The 16,808-nt window shown below is 48.3% G+C and overlaps 1 protein-coding gene and 1 long non-coding RNA gene across 3 annotated transcripts in view; both read left to right on the top strand.

Moving 5' to 3' along the window:
* Nucleotides 1–1,887: 1,887 nt before the first annotated feature.
* The window catches only part of LOC119155173 (adenosylhomocysteinase), a 28,859-nt gene continuing 13,938 nt past the window's right edge, over nucleotides 1,888–16,808 (top strand). The window contains exons 1-5 of one of the 2 annotated variants that reach the window (XM_037403463.1): nucleotides 1,888–2,009; nucleotides 3,689–3,879; nucleotides 6,914–6,989; nucleotides 8,863–9,015; nucleotides 15,016–15,128. In XM_037403463.1, coding sequence (XP_037259360.1) covers nucleotides 1,982–2,009; nucleotides 3,689–3,879; nucleotides 6,914–6,989; nucleotides 8,863–9,015; nucleotides 15,016–15,128 — 561 coding nt within the window. In that variant the 5' untranslated portion in view covers nucleotides 1,888–1,981. The remainder of the gene's footprint in view (nucleotides 2,010–3,688; nucleotides 3,880–6,913; nucleotides 6,990–8,862; nucleotides 9,016–15,015; nucleotides 15,129–16,808) is intronic. The other variant, XM_037403464.1, reaches the window with a different exon arrangement.
* LOC119155175 lies at nucleotides 9,022–14,131 on the top strand. Its single transcript, XR_005106628.1, has 2 exons — nucleotides 9,022–12,862; nucleotides 12,991–14,131. It is a non-coding gene; the product is annotated as an uncharacterized LOC119155175 (long non-coding RNA).

Raw genomic sequence — 16,808 nt, 5'->3', positions numbered from 1 at the left:
CAACGACAGCAACAATGAAAGGCCAAGGGTGTATATGAGTAATCAAGGCACTGACTACTCTATACATTAAGATGTAGTGTAACACAGCGCTATGAGGTGTTAATCTCCTAAATCAGAGGGTCAGGGCAAACCATGCCACTATCATGGCTTGTATTTAAGCACTCCTTATGCATTTATAAACAACAGAGAATATTTTGACAAGCGCTGGGGTGCCTTCACACTAGGTGGAGCTGATCTGTCCTTTAATAAATACTGTCAGCTCCCACCACTCTCTCCTTGGCTTCGCTGTAGTCAGGTGCTGGTCCCTTTCAGCCTTCACAGGGAAGTATGCCTTGAGCTGAAATTAGTGGGAGTTATATGAAATGATGTCTTTGTTCTGGCCTTGCTCATTAATTCAGGAAGGATGGTTTATGTGTAGGGGTTGCTGTGGGTTAGTGCGTAAAGACATTGACTATAACTGACAAACTAATGATCGGGTTTGCTGGGGAGGCTGTGGGCTGACACCTAACACAAGGTGGATACGGAGAGTTTTGTTGCCCTTAGGTCACACTGTGTAACAGAGCTGTCGGGAAGTCCCCTTTGCCTGTGGGCAGAGGCAGGTGTGCAGGAGCATACCAGAAACTGCACTCTGCCCATGGTACAACCCTGGTGTCCTGGACGAGTGGGTGGGGAACTGCCAGAGCCCCAACCCCTCTCCTGACGCTGTGAGCCAGTGCATTTGAGCTGTGACAAAAAGGTTGTTGGTGATGCAAAGCAATTGAGTTAGACAAACCTGTCCCAGGGGAACAGACATGCTGCTCCTTTGGGCACCTTTTGATTTACAGAACTGCTTGGGATGGTATCAGGTGTGCCAGTGCACCTGCAGCACTGAATATAAACACAAACATTACCACTCGCATGCGTACTGGCTGTAGAGCTGCAGGCTTCCTCCTGGGACTTCTGTCTTTGCATGTTGGCTGTTCACTGTAGGATGCTCACTGAAGATCACCTGCTGCTCAGGTAGCAAATATTGAACCTCATTTAGGGGCAGCATTGTGAGCTGGGGTCTTGGGGTGAACTCAGCACTGAGAAAGTTTTCAAATTTTTCAAAATAATTCAGTGAGAATTTCTGGGTATGAGGGGAGCCTCATTTTTAAGTATTTCACAGATACAAGGCGTGTAACACCCTGGTTGCAAAGTTCACCCCAGTTTATGACTGAGGATTATGAAAAACGTGTTTCCAATGTCAGAACAGGAGTGAACACGCAGGTGACCCCCGGGCAAGGTTGAAGCAGGGCTCTGCCTCCTGCGTGTGCAGTGGGCATTGGCTGCGGCGGGGGGCAGAGGCCGCCAGGCCTGCCCGCACCGGTGCTGCCCCGCACCGGCAGGCCGGCGGGAGCCGGAAGAGGCGCGGGCCGCAGCCAAGTCCAAGGTCCAGGCAGGCAGGGCAGCTCTCATGCCGTGCCTCGGCTCCGTCTGCGCCTGACGGCCCGGGTTCCACTGCGTGTGGTCTGCCACACTGCCGAGTAATCGTGTCTGCTAAAGACCCCATGGGGCAGCAGGGGGAACCTGGCAGGAGAGCAGGCGCGGTGTGCCGCCCGGTCGGTGCCCGCAGTGGCTCCATGGCCAGATGTGGTCCCGGGGCTGCCCGGCACTGCCCCGACACCCTGCTCCTGCGCGGCTGCCCCGGCGCCGGCCGGCCGGGCCACCGCAGCCACCACCGGGCCGCACAGCCGGCCCCGCTGAGGCCTGGGCTCGCCCCGGTGCCAGGGCCCAGGCCCCTGGAGCCCACTGCGGCGCCGGGGGCCGCCGCTGGGGCCGGCTCGGGACCTCTCCGCCCGCTGGGGGCCGAGGGCGCGGGCCGGTAGAGTCCGCGCCGGCCGGGTGCCACCGCGCACATGCCGGCCCGGCCCCTCACGCAGGCGCCGGCCCCGCCTCTACTTAAAGCGCTCCCGCGGCCACTGCCGCCTCCTTCTCCTGTGCCGTGCCGCGGCCCGCCAGCATGTCGGACCGGCTGCCGTACAAAGTGGGTGAGTGCGAGCCGCGGCCCGGCGCGGTCCCCGGCGGCCGGGGCGAGTGCAGCGGGCGGTCCCGGCCTGCTGCGGCGGGGAGCCGGGCCGCGGCGCGGCAGCGGGAAGATGGCAGCTGCCGCTCGGCCGGGCCGCCGCCGGGGGCGAGCAGCGCGGGCGGGGAGCCCAGGGCCGGAGCTCCGCCGCGGCCCTCCCGCCGCCGATGGACCCGCGGGGAGGGAAGGGGGCGCCGGGGGCCGCAGCGGCTCTCTGACGCCGCGCTCCCTTCCCGCAGCGCGGCACCGGCGGGGCCCACCCGCGGCCCACGGCTGGGCGAGTGCGGCTGCCCTGGCCCCCCGGGACCACCCGGGCCGCCCCTGGGGACCGGCCCTCACCCCCAGTGCGAGGGTGGCTTCGCGGCTGGGACTCGTGTTACACACGTCCCAATGGGATCTGACGGGTGTTCTTGTAGGCTTGAAGCTCCATAAACCCCTTAAATTGTTACTAAGGGTTGCGTGTTCTTTGAAGGCTGAAATCAAAGAGAAGATACCCTGTAAGGCTCAGGCTCATAAATAATTTGCTATTATTTATCAGGAGGCTATGAACCTGAAATACTACAGGATATATTCTTAAGCAGCCCTTGTAAAACCACTGAGCCCTTAAAAGGGGTAAAGTTCAAGAAGCAGCCCCCGCCCCCCCCCCGATACCGTTGTGTCCGTGGCCCTTCCATCACCTGGGGGTTTCTCTCTCCCTGCCAGGCTGAGGGCTGGCAGCTGCTGCCTCCTGGGCTTCGTGCTGGAGCAAAATGCAATTAGCTTATCGATATTGCACGTGGCAGTCTGACTCAGGTCTTAGTGTTCTGAAGCGCTTTAAACAGCCTGTGTTTGCTAGGTAGGTGAAAGAAAAGTGTCTGGCTATGTTCCTAAGCGAAATGGTAAGTTTCTGAAGTCTCCGAGGGAGCTGACAGAGTGCGAGGGGACCTTGGTGGTGGCTGGTGCTGCTGGGTGGCACACCTGTGCGGCTGCTGCCTGACCTGTCCCTTTGCAGGGCTGGAGTCAGGCTCCCATGCCGAGCGTGGTGTTTCCTACTGCGAGCTAGCCTGTCAGAGGTGGTCTCTTTTGTTCAGTTTTAGCCAAACTTCTACTGTAGGTCCTGTGTACAAAGGCAGAAGGAGACTTGTAACTAAAGTAGTTATGGTGCCTTGAAAATAATTTTTGTGGATCCAAGGCGGGGGGGGGGGGGCTGGGCCCAGCTCCTGGTGCACTTGGCAGGGGGCATGCTACATGTGGCTCATGGGGAAGTTATCGCTGTGCAGGCAGCCCCCCCATACAAGTCTTAACACTGTGGAAGTAAATCTCTATAGGAAGTGTCAGACCCTTGGGCAGTGTCTGTAAGGGGGAGTGCTTAAGGCTGGTGCTTGCTGAATTAACAAGCATCAGGATGTCTGCATGCTAGATCAGTTGATTAATATGCTCATATAGAGCACACTTTTTTCAGAGGGGCTGTTAGGTTTGGCCTAAACCTGTTTGAAAGCCTGTGTACCATAGTAAAAAACCATAGTAAGTGGAATATGGTCTTTCTCCCAGCTGTTGCGGGTTGTTCAGTTCAGCTGTTGCAGCCAATACCTATCCACAAGTGTGTGAACAGATACCAAGGTCTCAGCTATTTAAACTATGACACCTGTCCTACTTCTCTTGCAGCTGACATCAGCCTTGCTGACTGGGGTCGAAAGGCCATTGAGATTGCGGAGAATGAGATGCCAGGGCTGATGAAGATGCGGGAGATGTATGCTGCATCAAAGCCGCTGAAAGGTGCACGTATTGCCGGTTGCCTTCATATGACTGTGCAGACAGCAGTTCTCATAGAGACCCTTATAGAGCTGGGAGCGGAGGTAAAGTGTCTCTGAGTTTCTCCTTCAGCGTGCTTTTAGGTAATGCTCTGCCTGGGGCACTGCTTCTGCTTATATAACTACCTTGGGGGATCCTGGCAAATATTTGTGCTTTTCGGAAGAGACTGTGCTGCAGTCTCCAGATGGATGGATTATGCCTTCTCTCCTTAAGCAAAAACCTTGTCACCAGTGCTGCATGCACCTCTGGGATGTGGTATGCATCTTTCCTTTGGACAAGTCGCATCTGCATGAGTAACCATTTTGGGCTGGCTCACTGGCTTCAGCCACTCTGTCAGCTGTGCGTACAGCACCCTGAGCAGAGGTGCCAAAAACTGCTCCCACACAGCTGTGTTGTGCTTGGGCATGCGGTGCTGTGTGCTGAAGCTGTAGTGCTTGCCTCCAGCACAGATTAGTTTGTATTAAGAACCACACCATGCCCTGGTAAAGTCAGCAAAAACTAATGAAGCTTTCTGAGGGCTTATGCTGGCCCTTGAGCAGGAAAACAGGGAGGCAGTGTGGTTCAGTGATCCAGGCCTGTGGGCTCCACTGACTTTGAATTTGTTGTGTAACTATGGGGACCAGTTACCTTGGTCCTTTATTAAAGACTGAGATACTAATAAGCCATTTACTGCATTGTGTTCTCTGCCTGTCTTGCTGAATGAAGTCCAAACATTGAGTGTTTACCCTGCAGGGCATGAGGAGAGCCAGGCATCTGAGCACAATCCACATAGCTTCTGTGCTGAGCAGGGGGCTGACTGGAACCTGATGATGGATTATGTTAAGTACCTATGTGAACTGAAATTCCTTCTTGCTGAAGTTTAGCTGCCTAAACTCAAGCTGCCCAGAGATGCCCTATCTAGGTTCCCTCAGTGGGAACAGTTAAGAGTTGAGCAGTGTCATGCTGATCAAAATGCACTGGGAGAAGGGGAGGTGCTCTCTTTGTAGCAGCTAAGACGTTTCCTCAAGAAGTGGAGGGGGTAGGTGTAGACAGCGTGCCAGGTCAGCCTGGTCATGCTGTTGTGCAGGTGTCCTTTAGCCTGTTTAGAGCTGTTCCATGGTTGCAAATGGTGGAGAGCTTTGCAGAATGTTGCACTTCAAAATGGAGAGGGTCATGCAGGCACACTAAAGAGAGTAGTGACTACCAAGGAATTCACTTCTATTTTACGTACTGCTAAATTTGTTCAATAACCAGGAGCTAGCCGTACAAAACTAAAATCTGCCTGATTAAGCTGTCACAGCTACATATACAGCAATGACTGTTCAGCTTCAGGCTGTGGCTATCAGGTGACACAGTCCTGGCTTTTATAGCTACTCTGTGTATGAAACTCTTGTCCCTCCACAGGATTTAAGAGAAAGCAGTAGCCACTGAAATTTAGGAAGCTTCTTGCTGCTTCTCTTGGTTGCTGTATCCCAGTATGGCTGGCCTAGGTGGCAGCTGTATGCTTGCTCAGACACTGCCAAGCTGCTTTAGTCTGAGCACAACCCCAAATCAGTGCTGTTGGGATTCATCCAAGTCATTCAGGGAGGTACCTGCAGAGATTTAGTTCTAAGCCTAAGTTGTGGTTGTGCCTTTATGATGTATGCTGTTGTGTTGGCTCCTTCCCTGTCCTGATGCCTGCGTGTTAGACTTTGACTTGAGTTTGGATCACCTTTTCTGCCCTGGGTCACCTTTTCTACCAGAACTTTGGTGCCTGAGGGGAAGGGTTGAAACTCTGATGAAACCATACCCTACATTAGGATGTAGCTGCAGCATAGTAATCTTGGTATCCTTGGTAACTTTTTTTTGGCTAAGTTAACAATGATAGAATAAATACTCTGGGCTTCAGAATACAAGTTTTTAAATTGTAATAAAAATGCATCCTCTTCATAACCAGTGATGTAAATATTAGGCTTTGAGCCCATTAGACGTGCCTTTTATTTAGGGCCTATGCCATTATCACAAACTGGTGTTACGGATCTGAGGATGCAGAGCTGAAGTGGCCTATGTCTTGCATCAAGTGCTTGAAGTGTAAACAATATATAGGTATTCTGTATACTTTGAATTTCACGGTGCCTCCTGATGTTAGCTGTACTGAGATGGAGAGAGCTTAGAAAAACTCAGGTGAGGAGGTACAGTGCTTAACATAATAAATTCAGTTTTCCTGTGCTCCTGCCAGGTATGTTTTCACTGGCAAGTGTTGGTTGTGTAGGCTCAGATGAGGTGGTTCCTGCTGGAGCCCTTACCCTGAAGTGTCAACTTTTGATGAAGTAGGATGAGTATCTGAAAACAGGCTGAAGGATTATGCCTTATTGCCCTCTTTCCTCAAGGTCTGCTTACAAATAAGCATGTAAATACCTGCCAGTCAGCCCTGTAGGGAGCAGAGTGAGAACACATGTGTGGCTCTGGGATGTGGTGGTTTCTCTGCACACTGGGGAGCTGCAGTAGGTATGCAGACACTTTTCAGTGCAACTCAGCAACATGCTGTTGCTTTTCTAGGTGCCTGAGCCTAGTTATGAAATGTGTGGAAAATGCTTAGCTCAGCTGGAAAAGCTTTCGTGACTGGAGCACAGAGTGGCAGCTCGGTGAGCATAATCTTGGAGAATGCCTGTTGATCGAGTGTAGTGTTTCAGCTGCATGCCAGCAGGTGTGTTGCTGCATGTCCATATCACACAGTGGACACTTGCTATGTGGCTGTTCTGAAAATCTTGAACTTTATTGACCAAAACTTTCTAAACCTGCCCTGCTGTGCACTTGCTGAAGGACTATAGCTGAATGTACGCGCTGGCTGTCTGGCAGAAGCTCTCGTGAGTGAGGAGATGGCTGAATATGTGGCACAACTAAAGCTCCATTACATTCTCTCCCAAAGTGACATTATTTTTCCCGGCCTAGTCAGACACTTTTGTTTTCACCTCAACTTTGCAGAGCTACTGAGAAAGGCAGAAATCTGCACTAAATATACCTTCCTGCTTTTGCTCCCTTTTGGACTCCTGTGTCTGGGAGAGAGTGGCTAATATCTCAGAACTTTGTTCAGCAAACAAAACTTGGGTTGTTTTCCAGGTACAATGGTCAAGCTGCAACATTTTCTCCACTCAGGACCATGCTGCAGCTGCTATTGCAAAAGCTGGTATCCCTGGTAAGTTTTCCATGTTCTGATTTGGCTCCGAGTTGGGGGGTACTGCCTGTTCTAGCTAAATCAAACTGTGTACAAATCAAGCTCTTCTGAACAAGCTTCAGGATAGAAATAGCCCATCAAAAGCAGTGATTGTTACAAAACAGGACATTGAATTCAAGCTGCATTGCATCAGGCTACGCACAGTACTCCTGACAATGGATGGTGTTAGGCTATGAAAGAGCCTGGCTGTATGTTACCAGCTTTAAGCCTGGTCATTAAGAGGATTGAATGGGCTAGTTAATTAAATGGATTGGTGTGTAGGTGTGTGTGGTGCTTTCTGACAAGCCTGCTGCTAAACAGCAGTCCGCGAAGGGATGTTAACTGCCTTGTTCACAGCTACAGTGACAGGGTCAATGCTCAAGATATTTTTAGGCTAGAGCTAGACCAGCTGTGTTGCTGCCTAATATCCCTGAAGTGGTTTATCCGGATGCTGCTGTTTTGTTAAATGTCACCTTCCAATAAAAAGCAATACCTTGCAGATCAGTATGAATACGTTAAGCTGTCTGCTGTCTTACTCAGCCTGAAGGACATACAGTCCTCATGGCTTTGTGCTGGGAACTCTACGGCCTGAGCCTGGATGTTGGCAGAGGCTAAACTTGGTTTCTGGCAGCCTGGTTCTTTGCTTTGGGAGCTGTCTTTCATTTCTGTTCTAATTAGCTATGGCCACAAGTCTTTTCCTAGCAGTGGTCCGTTCTAAGTTAACAGAAGAAAGTAGTCCCTTTATCAGTTCCTTTGGCATTACTAGCTGCAAGCATTGCCTCCTCTGCCTGTCTGGCATGTGATGGCAAAGCACCAGATGGGACTCTCTAGATGTGATGTTAGGATATTGCCTTCCTCACTGCTTTTGACACCCAAAACTCAACTGAAGAGCAGTTTACAGGTGGAGGGCAGAGGTCTAAGTTTTTGACCTCTGCCCTTGGTATCCTTGTTTTGTGGAACTTGGTCTTTTTGTTAATATTGGACTTCACATACTGAGTTCATGAGACCATGGAGGAATGCTGATCCTTTGGATACGATATGAGATACTGATGCACATTTCTTCAGATGGGACAATTGCATGATTGTCTCTCTGTGTCTCAAGGTTAGTATTCTGTGTGAACAGTGAAAACATGACAATTTTGCCAAATGTTGGGGCTTGTAAATCATATGCCTGATATATGTTTGGATGACTGAGTACCACTGAGGCTCAAGTATAGCTTGAAGCCAGTACAAATGCCTGGAAAGGCAAAAATACTGCTAGATACAGCATGCTAGTGATTGCAGCATGTTGCTGGTGGTAGATGTACTGATACAGAAATATGCCCCAATAAGAGCAGACAATGCACAGCAGCTTAGATTTGGGTGCTGTGCTAGAGACTAGAATTTAAACTCAGAGTTTAGTCTGGTGCTTAATTCATGCTAAAGTCTAATCCCTCTTTTCTGCTGTGCTGGAAAATCCTGTAGTTGTGTTTTCATTTATCTGTATCAATATATCTAGTGGCTATTTCTAAACCCTGGTATCATAGGGTGTATTAGGGGAGCAAGTGCAGTGTTACGAGCATAACTCTTTTGGTTTGCTTTGCCTTCTCCATCTTAGCAGTGAGGTCTCAAAATTTTGACAGTTTGTGGCCTGGAACAGAAGGCAAAGTGATTTCACTTCTCATTCTGTGATTTTTTTTTTTTTTTTTTTTTTTTTTTTTTTTCCTAATGCAAATGTCTTTTCTGGCCTGCAGGCACAGATAATCATCTGTCTGTCTGCTCTGCTACTGAGAGTTGCTGATGAAATCTTCCTTTGGCTGCTTTACTACGTGCTGAGTAAGAAACTGGCTAATTGTGTGTGTTTGTTCCCATGTAGTGTTTGCCTGGAAAGGGGAGACTGATGAGGAATATTTGTGGTGCATTGAGCAGACCCTGTACTTCAAGGATGGGCAGCCCCTCAACATGATTTTGGATGATGGTGGAGACCTTACCAACCTAGTTCATACCAAATACCCACAGCTCTTGAAAGGTGATGTGTATTTTGTTTTGTCAGGCACAGTTCTGCTTGGGAGGCTGTTTAGACAGTCTGTTTCTATGGGAGTTCCCTGCTTGTGTAAAAGGGGTGAAGGAAGAGCAACTGGCATGTACAAACAGGCTATGAATAAGTCTATGAGAATTGCTTACAGTCCAAGACCAGAATCTTCTTACCAACAGGAGCTGTTTCCATCTCTGTAGCGTGTAAGCTACAGTGACCTGTCTTTCTGGCTGTCCTTCACAGTGCCCGTTACCTGAGAATCTGGTGGTACTGCTGACTTGCCAAAAGCTTCCTGGAAAAGGGCTGTGTTTTAGGATTGCTTAATGTCTGCTTGCAATTAATATTTTTAACATTAATGCTTTTTTCTGCCCCATCCTCTTAGTGAACCTCTGGATGAAGTTATGACAACCTGTAGTCTTTTTTGGAAAGGGAACAGTTTTCTAACCTTATAAACTACAAGGTGTTACCCAGTTTGTCAGCACAGATGCTGGTGGAGTCAGGGTTGGGTCTCTTGCTTTGACTTATTTCCTTCAGTGTAAGTTAGCAAAACTGAAAACAGATCAGTGTGGGGTTGCTGGCATGTGTTTATGTAAAAAGATTTATCTGAAGGGAATCTCATGTGACCTGCAGTAGCAGGCTGGTCTATGCCTGGCAAGTATGGCAGATTCTCCTTAGCTCTGCCAGTGTCCATCATCTGTGCTGCTGCAGGTCGCAGGTGCCCAGTGTTGCTAAAGAGCATGTTTGATCTGGGATATGAAGAAAATTGGATGATGCTATGGGGTGGAAACTAAACAGATACAGTGGGGTGTGATGATGTGCACCTTGGTCTGTAGAGGTGAGGTTGCTGTAGGAGCCTGCTGGATCAGCTCTCCTCTGACTTGGACTGACTTTAGAGGAAGCTATGGAGGAAAAAAAATCTGAAGGTGGCAGGCCATGGTTAGGGCTGTGTGAGGGGAGGAGTCTGGGGCTGCTCCCCATCCATGTGCTCATGCGGGTAGGGGCACCAGGAAGACAGCCAACATCTGTGTGACAGGCCTCACTTTCTTGTTCATCCTCAGCCTGATGTCATGAGTAATTCAACACCGAACATCTTTGTTACTTAAACTAATGAGAGGTTTTTGGTGGTGTCTGCTCAGCCATGCTGGGACCCCCTGTCTTCCATCGAAGGTCTCTTGCTTCCTAGATTGCCTCTGTCTGATGTTCATGACCTTTTGCTTTCCTGCTATTTGATGCCCAGGAATAACACAATTGGTCACTCCTCCCTGTCTTCCTGGCATTGTCAATTTTCCATGTTCATACCCTTTATTTTGCAAGGTTGTTTCCCTGCCATGCACATGCAACAATTCAGTTGGTGTCCCTGTTCCTGGGGGTCGTTGTGCTTAGCCCCTTTCATACTTCCAGCCCTCCTGCTGTCTGCTTCTTTCTCCCCTCTGGCCCTTTGCTCTCTGGTATAGTATGGTGCAGTAGGGCAATGGCTGTTGAACTGTCTCCTAGTTGGATTGTCTCCATCCATCTCTAGTCTCCCATGGATAAAAAACATCCCTTCTGCCTGGGGTTGCTTCCTAAATTCATAGGAATGGCTTTTCCACTGGGTATTTAGTCTAGGCAGGATGCCATACGTGTCAACTTTTCTCTTGCTAAAACCTGTGCGTGCACTACCTGCACTGACCATAGCTGAAAAGCTTCCTTGGAGCAGTTCAGTAAATTAAAGCTGCCACTGGAGGGTGACAGAATGTGATCTGTTTTACCTTCCAGTCCATTTTTCCTTGGAAACAGCAAAACTTCCAGAATGGGACCCACCAAGTGGTCTTGATCTCATTTAACTGAGCTCTGTGCTTAACCCTTTGCTGTAAAGACTGCTTAAATTAAGCTGAGTAGCATCCGTTTTTTGTATCTTGAAAATACAAGGCTAATATCCCAAGGGCTTGTGATGATATTGGACCTCTTTGGGTGAGAGGTAGGGCAATAGCAATATTAGCAGAGCATGCAGAGTGTGTCAAAAGAGGGGTTCGTGAGTGCAGGAGACATTTTTGCATGCAGCATCTGAAAGTGCCATATGCCATTTAAAGGCTGGACAAGTTTTTTGGGCAAGGGAACTGTCTGTCTTAAATTAGAAGTAGCTGAAGCGTTGGAATAGAAGTTAGTTCAGTCCTAGTGGGAAGTAACAGTTGAAAGTAGGGCTCATTCAAGTCTGCTTCAACTAGGAGATGCGTTAAATAGCTGGGTGGAAATGCTCAGCAAGCTTTGCCTCTCCCTAGTTGTGACTGCTGTTGGAGGGCAGAGTGGCCTTATTCTGCTGAACTAAATGCCTTTAAACCCAAGACAAATAGAGGCAGTAGGGGGAAAGCTAGAACTGAACAAAGGAGAGAGAGGAGAAAGTCATCTTGTGCAAGGGAGGTCTCTGGCATCTGCAGAAATCTGCTGTTGAGAAGGGAAGGAGAAGACTGGAACATTTGTGGCCTGATGCAGACTGGCTCGCTGATCAGGTAAGAAGTACAGGGGATCAGAGCGGGTCTGAGTGTTTAGCAAGACTTCTCCAGTTGAATGCAGCCTTTTCCTTGCTGTAGGCCGCCTGCTGTTCTCCAGTCACTTAAGTCACTCTGGCATTGAAACGAAGTGGTGTAGGCAGCACTTCTAGCAGAGTTGCAAAGTAGCTTAGACCAGCTGTAAATGTCACCTGGGGGCAGCAGGCAGGTGGCCTTCAGGGACAGGAGGCTGCTGGTGTACATGGTAGGAGGTTCACTTGGTGCAATTTTAAAGGCAATCTGCTAGGCTTAGCAATGTTAGCCAGGAGAGCTTTTGAAGGATGAGCGTGTCTCCTAGTTGCCAGACAGACCAGAAGAGAGAGAGCAGGTTTGAACTGGAGGTTTCTGTCACAATCTCCCACAGATTTCCCTCACAAGGGGGTGGTTGTACTTGGTCGAGGCAGTTGCACTGCAAGATTGATAATTTTGGGAGACTTGTTACTGTTGCTATATTTCATTGTGCACCCAGCAATGTTCTTTAAGTTGTCTTGTTCCCTCCAAGCAAGCCCTGAACGTGTTAAAACCTAAATTTGTTCTCTCTTTAGGTAACTGCCTGGGAGGGTGGTTCCTGAAGGCCCTTAGAGGTCTGCGGTGACAGACCTCTGTGGGGGTAAATCCTAACAAGGCTCCATGTCCTCCTGGTGTCGTTGGTCTGGTTTCCCTTGGGTGACACAGTGCTGGTGCTTCTGCCTGGTGGTCTGGGAAGTGAAAGGAAGGTCTAATGGCTGCGTGTCTTGGGCTCCATTGGGATGTCTGAGCAAATTCTGGTTTGAAAACTGCTTTGAATCGCACTTGGGAACTGAAACTGAAGCTGCCCGTGTCGGTGGCTGGCAGCTCGCCTGGCTCAGATCAGCTGGCAGCTTTGTAGGCAGCAGGGATGCGTCTGGACCAGCACCCGCACCTGCCTGCTGCTGTCCCGCGTGGGGGGGGGGCCGTGCGTGGGGGGGGCCGTGCGGCGCTAGGGGGCGCTGTGGCGCCGCGGAGCGCGAGTGGGGCCCACGCGGGGGTGGGGCACGTGGGTCCCAGCTGCGCTGCCCCGGGCCCGGAACTTTGAAGCTGATTTTAACAAGCTTTATTCTTTTGCACTTATTAGAGCTCTGGTACAAATCTGGGGTTCCCCTTCGCTCCCCCCGTCGCTGGGGGTGACCTGAGCGGCTGGGCAGCTGGCGCTGTGGTGCATGCTCCAGCTGGGCTGGTGGAACTCACAGGGCTGGGGCAAAGCACCCGCCTGCCTTCTCCCAGGAGCCAGGCCGCTGCAGCCTGCTACGGAGCCGTGCCCAGGAGGCACAGCACCCCTGGGTGCCTGGTGGGTGCAGGTACGTGTGGCTCTGAAATATGTGCTCTGGCCTTTCTGCCCTCCAGTGTCCTTTCGTCTGGTCTCAGGGAGCCTCCCTGGAGCCTGCAGCCCCCTTGGGTGGCTGACCTCCCTCTTTGTCCTCTGTAGGTAAAGCCAGCTGCTCAGCTGCAGGCATTGATCCCATTAGCTTTGTTCCTGTTCCTCCCTTGGGTTGTGCTACTGCCATTGCTCCCGCCAGGGATGACTGTTCTGCACGCTGTTTGCAGAGGTGATTCTCCAGTTATTCGTCCTGTCCTATAAATTTCACATAGGCCTTGGTGGCTGGGGAGGTAGTGGCACTTGGACACTTCTCTTCGATACACAGAATTAACGTACTACATAAATAATGTTGGGGATTTTGCTGGGGGTTATTGTTGGTTCCCACTTGCCTGTCCCTGAAGTAATACTGGCTGCGGAGGAGCTGCGTGGGCAGCGGTTGAGAGCCCTCCTGTTGCCTGGGGATCTTGGGCAAGTCCTTTGGCCTTCCTCCTTTTGCTGTTTTTGAAATAGGAAGGCTATTACTCGCCTTTTTTAAATACTGGGAGGGCTGTGGATAGAATGTGGATAAAAAATATTTGTAGGAGTTGGGAGTGATTATATGTTATATAATGAGAGAGAAGAATTAAGAAAAAATATATGAAAAGAAGGAATGTCTCTGTTTACATGCACTCACATAGGATAACCTGGGCTGTCGTCAATAAAAGGGCCTGGAGAGATCGATTTATGAATGTTGTTTATTTCTCAGTTTTTCTGTCAAAGTGACTGTAAAATTATTTTGCTTATGAGCATCCTTTCAATTTTATTCTGAGGTCAATGTGAGAAGTTGCTTGCCTGGAGGGGCAGTATCTTTGCATCACTGGTGTATGTGGAACTTGGTATTTGTTGTTTTCATATTTTTTGTTGTCTTGTGAATCTGAATTAGCTCTAAATGCCACATGGATCTCTTTATAGAGATGTTGCTTGTGTTGGTGGTTTAAGCCTGATTTAGCACAATTCCTCTATATCCCCCAGTAGTTCATACTTCAACAAAGTAATTGTCTTGTGGTATGCCTCCAGTCCTTAAAGAACAAATATAATGACCATATCTTTTACATTGGAAATTCAGCCAGACTGGATAGTTTAGTTTCAGATTTAGTCTGATTGTCATACATGGAGTACCTTTTTGTGCAGATAGGCTTTCAAAGTAATCAAGGTGTTGCCCAGTGTAGCAATTAGACAGTTTATGTATAATGAGATATTATTGAGACATTGAAGAGGAGAGAGAGATCCAGAAGTCATGTGCAGTGATGCCATTTCTGAACAATTGGCTACTGTCAAAAGGTCCATGAAGAGTCAGGATCCTTAAAGCAGGAGGATGCCTTTACAGCTTGGGCTTTCAGTGTAATGTGGAGCCAGGTAATGCCATGAAAGTTCCTGTATTATCAGGATCTTAGTCCATTATATAATGTTGGTGTTTCTAGACAGTCCTTTTTCTCTGGTCTCTGCCACCTGGACTGTTTTCAAACAAGGATATATTTGAAATAATGTTTTTTTGATTGTGCTTGTAATACCCATGAAACTGAAGTTTCGCGTTAGCTGCTATCCAGGCTTAGTGGAGGCATTTCTGCTGTTTAATCAGAGCTGAAGTTGATTACAACAGGAGGTGATGAGCTCATACACTCACAGGAGTGGTGAACTGCGTATTTGATTTTTTTTTTAGTTGTTTTTTTTTTCCATTTGATCCAAGTGCTTTAAATTTAAGTGTGGTTATCTAGGTACCATCTCCTTTCAAGCTACCTCGCAAGAATTGACTATGATATAGGAACATCACTGTGGTGAACATCTTTCCCTTTTTGCAAAAGAGTGTTTTGATTATTTTGTGAGCAATTAGTGGGGTTTTTCCTGACTCCCCTGGTTCCTTGCATTTTTTCAAATAATATTTTGTCCTGCTCTTAAATTGCTTTGTAGGGGAAGAAACTGGTTTGAAGTTTCAAACTACTGTTTGAGGATCCAGGTGAAGGTTTTTATCTCTTTTCTGCTTCCTGCAAAGGGTTTGTTTAACCTGGGCCTCTAGAGCATGCTCCCAGCACCTGGATGTGTTGGTTTGCAGCAGTGTTAACTCAGCTAAGGTGAATCTTTTTACTCTCCTCACAGGAATTAGAGGTATTTCGGAAGAGACAACCACTGGAGTTCACAACCTGTACAAGATGAAGGCTAATGGGACCCTGAAAGTGCCAGCTATCAATGTTAACGACTCTGTCACCAAGGTAGTGCAGCCAGACCCCTTCTGCTGTGTTCTGCTGTCTGACTGGATTGGTTTCGGGTTGTTGTCAGTCCCATGCAAGTATTCCTCCTCTTGCTGAGCTATTCTTGACCTGGTGCTGAACAGATTTTCACCTTATCCTTGAAGTGAGCCCGTGATATCTAATGGGAGATGCCATTGTAAATACCCTGTTTTCAGAACATAAAGGACTTTTTTGTGTGTAAGGACATGCATTCTTCTGCATTTTAATAATGTGAAAACACCCTTCCAAGTCATGGCTCCTGGGATACAGCCAATTCCTGTGGCAAGGAGCATGTCCTCACTCTGAGTAGCTTAAAGCTCACAGGTAGGTGGCAGGTACCAGCTGGAAAAGAGAGCATGACCTACACGAGCTTGTGGCTGTTAAAAGGGTGGTTGATCTGGCAAGGTATCTCTGCAAGCAGCAGTTGCAAAGGATGGGGAAGGAGCTATTTATTCCTTGTGCAGCTATATTACTGCTTGTGAGACAAATTCTGGTGAACTGAGGGATGAAGGGGAATGGTGTTTAACGGGTGCTGGCGATTTTTGGATGCAGGTGAATTATAGTGGGGATTTCAGGTGTACTTAAGGTTTATGCATCTAGATGTTTTTAAAATCTAGTTGCTAAATCTATTTCAAGTTACCATGCTAGCATTATCCTATTGGACATGGAAGTTCTCACTGACTCTTTGGTCTGCTTTCTCTGCAGTTTGCTATCTGAAGAGTATCTCCTTTCTGTTCACAAAAATGCATCTGGCATTTTTATTTCATAGCTAGTGGGCTGCAATCCAGTTGGTCTTGGAAGAAGCTTGTTGTTTCTTTGCATCTTTTCACCTAGATTTGTGCCTCCTGCATAATAACTATTAGTTTAATAGATTTGGTAATTCAGATGTTTCTAAAAAAGCCTCTTGGGTTGACCTCACTTTATTCTAGTGCCAAACAAGTGCTTATTTTCAAGTACTGTTTGGTATCTATGTAGTAAAAGATTTGTACAATCCACAGTTACAGATCTCCAGGATGACATGCAACTGAGATGACACATTCTGCTCTCCCAGGCTGATATTTTCAGTTGGCATTAGGTTCCTATCCTAGTACTTGGAGAGACAGGGAGGCAGCATCCAGGTCAGCACTTCCCTCCTGCCACCCAAATATGTTTTTGGGTGGTACAGATATCTGCATCTGGCACTCTGCTACCTTGCATGGGAATACAATGGTGTCTGAAAGGCTCCAATTGCAACTGTGGGGTTTGGTGAATAGGAATCAAATCTGACCATGCTGTTTTCCTCCATTAGAAGGCATGTAACGCAAGGAAAATCTGCTGGAGGACTAGAAAAGAGGATTACCAACAGGCACTAACTTTGGAATTTGGAGGACTGGCAACACAAATATTCTGAAATATTAATGGCAGATAGGCCTGTGATAACTTAGAGGCACTGAGTCATGAACGTCTGGAGCTGAAGTATAACTTCTTACACATTAGTCCTTGGCCACCTTCTGAGGCTGGGAGCAATGTGCTGCTTACCTTGTAACTTGCTGAGATAATGCATTGGGAGTCATAGCTGCAACATTTTTATACATAGACTTCTGCATTTTTATATTATACAAATTTTACTGTTGTAAGCTATAGGCTGAAACCAAACTGTAACATCACCTTACAGAAGCTAGA

This window comes from Falco rusticolus, chromosome 10, assembly GCF_015220075.1.
Source record: "Falco rusticolus isolate bFalRus1 chromosome 10, bFalRus1.pri, whole genome shotgun sequence".
Lineage (NCBI taxonomy): Eukaryota > Metazoa > Chordata > Aves > Falconiformes > Falconidae > Falco > Falco rusticolus.
The sequence above is the reverse complement of the archived record's forward strand: the minus strand, read 5'-3'. Positions and strand labels throughout refer to the sequence as shown.